We start from the raw sequence: 5,150 nt of genomic DNA, 5'->3' as shown, positions 1-5,150 counted from the left end.
TAATAATTTTTTTAAGATAGATAAAAGAAATGTATAAATTAAAAAAATGATAGTTGAGATAAAATACTCATTGTTAGGAAAATTAACTTTTTACTTTAATCTTTAATTAGAATTCATATTTTATTTATTTATTAGTTAATATATTTTTTTAATTATAATATTCATATAATATATATTTTTTTAAAAACAATGTTGATATCTACTTCCCTTACATTCAAAATTAAAATATAATCCAAAAGTTTAAACTGTTAGGTGAGGTTTTAAGATATGATTTATATTATTCTTTAACACACTCCTTCTAGTAAAAACTCTTTGAGTTTGAAACTTGCACAGACCCACACTACCTTGTGTTTAATTTTTTTTATCAAATAAATAGAAAAATAAGGATGATAAGTTTCGAACTTATGACTGCTTGATCATTAAAGTTCTAATACCATGTTAAAGAACCAATTCAATCCAAAAACTTAAACTGTTAAATAAAATTCTAAGATAGAATTTATATTATTATAAAATATATGAGTGCACAATATATTTAAAATCTTATGTTTCGCCATAAGAAAATAACAATAATATTTTGTATTTGATGGAACCAAAATAATAATATTTTATAACAAAGCGAGAATCTATTTTTACAATATATTTAGTGTAATCGGTCCTGAATACATCTGGGGCTGAAATGGAATCCTCCCACTAATTTAAAAAGGAAAAGAAAGAAATTGAAATGCTCAAATGGTTTTTATTACCACTTTTATTTTGCTACAGAAGGAAACAGTAAACAGAGAGTTTAAATCAGGCACTTGCGAGCAAACACTGCTCCAGAAATGTCAGCTAGCGATAAACTAGCCCCGCCAAGTAAACGCGTGCGTATAAGAAAACTATAACGATCTCAGTATTCTACTACATGCCTTAGTGAAAACAAGCAGGCCAGCTTCACTGGTGATTCGGCACTTTTATGTAACCCACATGTGTAGAATTTGCAACCCTCGTCAGAGTTTGTAGATCATAAGTAATCCAGCACATAGATGTCTTTGTGTTGTAAAAGTAACCGGAACACTTGCAGTCACTGGAACATTCCTTCTCACAATCGTTCTCCTTCAAGGGTCCATTTCCATTTCCATACTTGCTCATGGAATGATCAACCCCTTCTAGTTTATAGTAATAGAAGTTCTTGTTACATACAGTTACCTTCACAGGTTCACAGCTCTCGGTCCAGTTCCCAAGCCCATTTGGTAATGGGCAACCAACGCATTGACTGTCCTCACAGAGCCCAAACTTGCCACATTTCTCTGGTAATTGACACTCACTTTCCCAAACACTTGCATCTTTAGAGAAAAGAGTGAAAGTCACATCCCAAGAAGCTGAAGTTTCCTGGTTGTTGAAACTGTAGACTCTAAGATTGCCATCTACCCCAAGTCGGAGAAATGACAATGTGCTGTTGAAATTGGGCTTAGAGAGCAAGGGTCCACCACCTGTAGAGAACTGAAGACTCAGTTCATTAGCCGAATTGATTAGCCTCACATATTGTAGACGCCCTTTCTGTATGCTAAACAAATCAGATGTGTAGTAGATGTATGGCTTGGGAGAGTTTGGACTCTTATAGTACATGGCTATTCTTTTGGGTTCTAATACCAGACTATAGGCTCCGTTTGTGTTCTTTTTGTCAGAGGCTCGACTCACAAGCCTGGTGACGCCTCCAACACGAAGAGATTGACCCACCAAAAGAGTATCAGTGGGATAGTCAAAACTTTGCCAGATGAAATTGCCCTTAGAGTCATGAAGCACCATGTTACCATTCGGTAGCATTTGCAAGCCTACAACACCTTTGTCGGCAGTGTTGGTTTGCCAAGCAACCCTGCCATCAGCATCGGCCAAGATAAGGTTTCCATCCTCACCAAAAGTGAGAGTGGCATCTTCACCAACTGGGTTGCCTCGGTTGGCTTCCCAAACAAAACGCCTCACTGCCGGTGACCTCCTCGTACCCATACGTATTGCGAGAGTGAATGCATTAGGGGTGGTGTTATAAAAGCAAACTTGGAAAACGGAGGCAGAGATGTCCAGGGCACGAAAATCTGAACTGTACTCTGAAATGGCTTCCGACCACTCTCCAGTATTGACTTTCTTAAATGTGGAATTTGAAGGGACAGTAGATTGGGCAACGATGGATACTGAGAAGAGCAAGAAAAGAGAGAAGAACAGTGATCGTTCCATAGGGGTGGAAGATTGCATCTGCTTGTCTGTCTATGTGGACTTTATACAAAACCATGCAGACACACCGCCCTTTATAGCAGATGAGGATGACATGTTAGTTATTTGAAGGATAAGGTTCTTTGACTATTCGTACATCTTTGTGTCAAAAAAACATCTCAAGACTATTCGTACATCTTGCTTTTTAAATGTTGCTGGGCTGACTACTGCGATTAATTTGAGAGAGAGAGCAATTTTCCAAAGTAAGATTACTTTTTTTTGTGACATTGGTTTACGTGGAGTCCTTGTTCACCACCACATCTGTTATTTTGCTGGCTACAGGACCTCTGCGCTAGATATTTTTTTCCAACGATAAAAAAAAATAATATTAGACTTTTTCAATGTTTTTTAATATAAAAAATTCTTAGTATAGATAAGAAAACTCATACATTTATTTAATTGAATAATATTAGAGAATAATATAAATTATATTTTGAAACCTCACTTAACAGCTTAAGCTATTGGGTTGAGATAATTATTTGATATGGTATCAGAGCCTTGATTACCAAGCAGTCACGAGTTCGAATCTCACCATTTCGATTTATTTAATAAAAAATAAACACAAGATAATGTGGGTATGTTCAAGTTTTAAGCTCAAAAGGCTTTCACTTGAGGGGATGCATTAGAGAATAATATAAATCATATCTTAGGACCTCACCTAACAGCTTAAGCTATTGGGTTAAGAGGGTTCTTTGAAGAATTATTTGTATTAATAAATAAAAAAATTATTAACAATAACCAAACACGAAACTGATGAAAAAATTATAAAATAAATGTAAATTAAAATATTTGATCTAGCAAAATGAATCATTTGTATAATTGTGTTTAATAACATTGTTTATCAAATTAATTTTTTATTTAATCAAATAATAATAGAAATAAACAAACACATAAAATTGATTGAGTAAAATCAAAGGGAAAAAAAATCATGCAAGATCACACATCTTAGAAATACTAACTTTTTAACCAACGTTGCATCGCGTGCCATATTTTTTTTTAAATGGAATGTGTAGGCTTTATCGACGTGTTTTTATACAAAAACATTAAGTGTAAATTGAAAATTTTATGTAAGCATCTAATTAAGTAAATCGATCAAATATTTGTGTAAATAAATGAAAAACAAAGTCATAACGATAACTAAAATCAAAAGATAGATGTAGATCAAGATATTTGATCCTGCAAAATGGGACTTTCACCTAGTTGTGTTTATTGAATTTGTTTATTAAAATAAATCTTTTATTCAACCAAACAACAATGGAAATAAACACACACTTAAAACTAATTGAATAAAATATCATGAAGCTTGAACATATTAAAATAATTTGTTTTAATTTTAAAAATAAAGTTTATATATATAAAACATAAAAAAGTATAGATGAATCGGAATAATATTTTTAAAAATTAAAAACATACAAAACATTTTAAAAAACCCTTAATTCAAAAAAGGCTAAAAAAAAAATCCATAAAGGAGGTATATTACCTAAAATATAAATTTAGAAATTATTTTTTTAAAAAAAGACATACTAAAATAAGGAATCAACTAAAATAGAAACCAAAATTAGAAAAAAGAAAAAGAAAAAGAAAGCTAGTGATAGTCTAGGTGATGCAAACCCATTTAAAAGAAATAAGAAAAACAATTGACTTTAATTACAAGTTTGGCTGATTTTAATAAGTTGGTTCTATTTTAATTAATTAGATGCTAAAAACATATGCAATAACAATTAACAGATATAATTTTGATAAAAAAAATAAAGAGCACATTAACTTGAAAAAAAAAAAATCTTGGAAGTATGAAATTGGATAAAAAAAAGGGAGAAAAACAACTCGAGTGAACCTGAGTTAATGTGATAGGCATGTAACCTGGGTAACAAGAAGTGATCCAACTTGAGTTAACTTGCAAAGCCCGTGGTCCAGGTCATGAAATCGAGATAACCTAAAAAAAAAATTGAGGAAAACCACAAAGGCAATCTTTTTATATATATAAAAAAATAATGTCAAATGATGAAATTGAAAAAGAAAATGAGCAATAACAAAAAAGATTTCAACCCTCACCAATATTCTAAATTCATGATCTGAGTCATTAGATTAGAAGTAAAAAAAGATCTTAAATACAAAATGCAATTAAAAGAATAAGGGTGAAAATAAAAATAAAAAATAAATGGGGGGGGGGCAACAAAAGTTTTTTGATTGGAGGTTAAATTGAAAAGAAAAATAACTTTAACAAAAGAAAAAAAAATAAAAAAACATGAGAATTAAATAGGAAAAAATAATACACCATAAAATTTGATTAAAGAATGAAATTGAAAACCAATAAAAAATTAACAAAAAGACCAAGGAAAAAAATAGAAATAAAAAGAATAAAGATCAAATTGAAAAAAAAATAGTATATCATAAATTATAATTAAATAACTGAATTGAAAATAAACAAAATGTTTATAAAAAGGCTAAGGAAAAAATAACTAGAAATCAAAAAAATAAAGATTGAAATTTAAACAAGCAAAACAAAGAGACCCAACATGTACTTTTTAGAGTATGAGATAGAAAAGAAGGAAGAAAAAAAAAAGAGAAGAAGCAGCCACTAACAACAGACCACCCATCATTTGTCAACACGCACCACAACAAGAGAAAAAAGACGTGACGACACTTATAAAGTGATGGTAGAAAGCGATATTTTTACTATCGTAAGATGCTACATGTGCCGTCTAAAAAATACGAGCGACACCTATTCACTGACGCATGCTCATCACATGTTAACAACTTTTTTTTCTTGATATTTTATATTACTAAAAGCCAGAAATTCCCATGACCCCACTTGAAATAACACAAAAACCTATATACAAAGATGAAAATGCCCCTGAAATGAAGCTTTAAAGTAATTTGATCTTGAGGGCATATAAGTACTTTTA

General features: G+C 31.0%; 1 protein-coding gene across 1 annotated transcript; it reads right to left on the bottom strand.

Annotated features, from left to right (window-relative positions):
* Window positions 1-712: 712 nt before the first annotated feature.
* Window positions 713-2,274, bottom strand: LOC18095492 (epidermis-specific secreted glycoprotein EP1). Its single transcript, XM_006370091.3, has one exon. The coding sequence runs from the start codon at window positions 2,224-2,226 to the stop codon at window positions 931-933; it is 1,296 nt and encodes a 431-aa protein (XP_006370153.2). The 5' UTR covers window positions 2,227-2,274; the 3' UTR covers window positions 713-930.
* Window positions 2,275-5,150: the final 2,876 nt, after the last annotated feature.

Source organism: Populus trichocarpa, chromosome 1, assembly GCF_000002775.5.
Source record: "Populus trichocarpa isolate Nisqually-1 chromosome 1, P.trichocarpa_v4.1, whole genome shotgun sequence".
In the NCBI taxonomy this organism is placed as follows: Eukaryota; Viridiplantae; Streptophyta; class Magnoliopsida; order Malpighiales; family Salicaceae; genus Populus; species Populus trichocarpa.
Note: the sequence above shows the minus strand (reverse complement) of the source record. Positions and strands in the feature narration are given on the sequence as shown.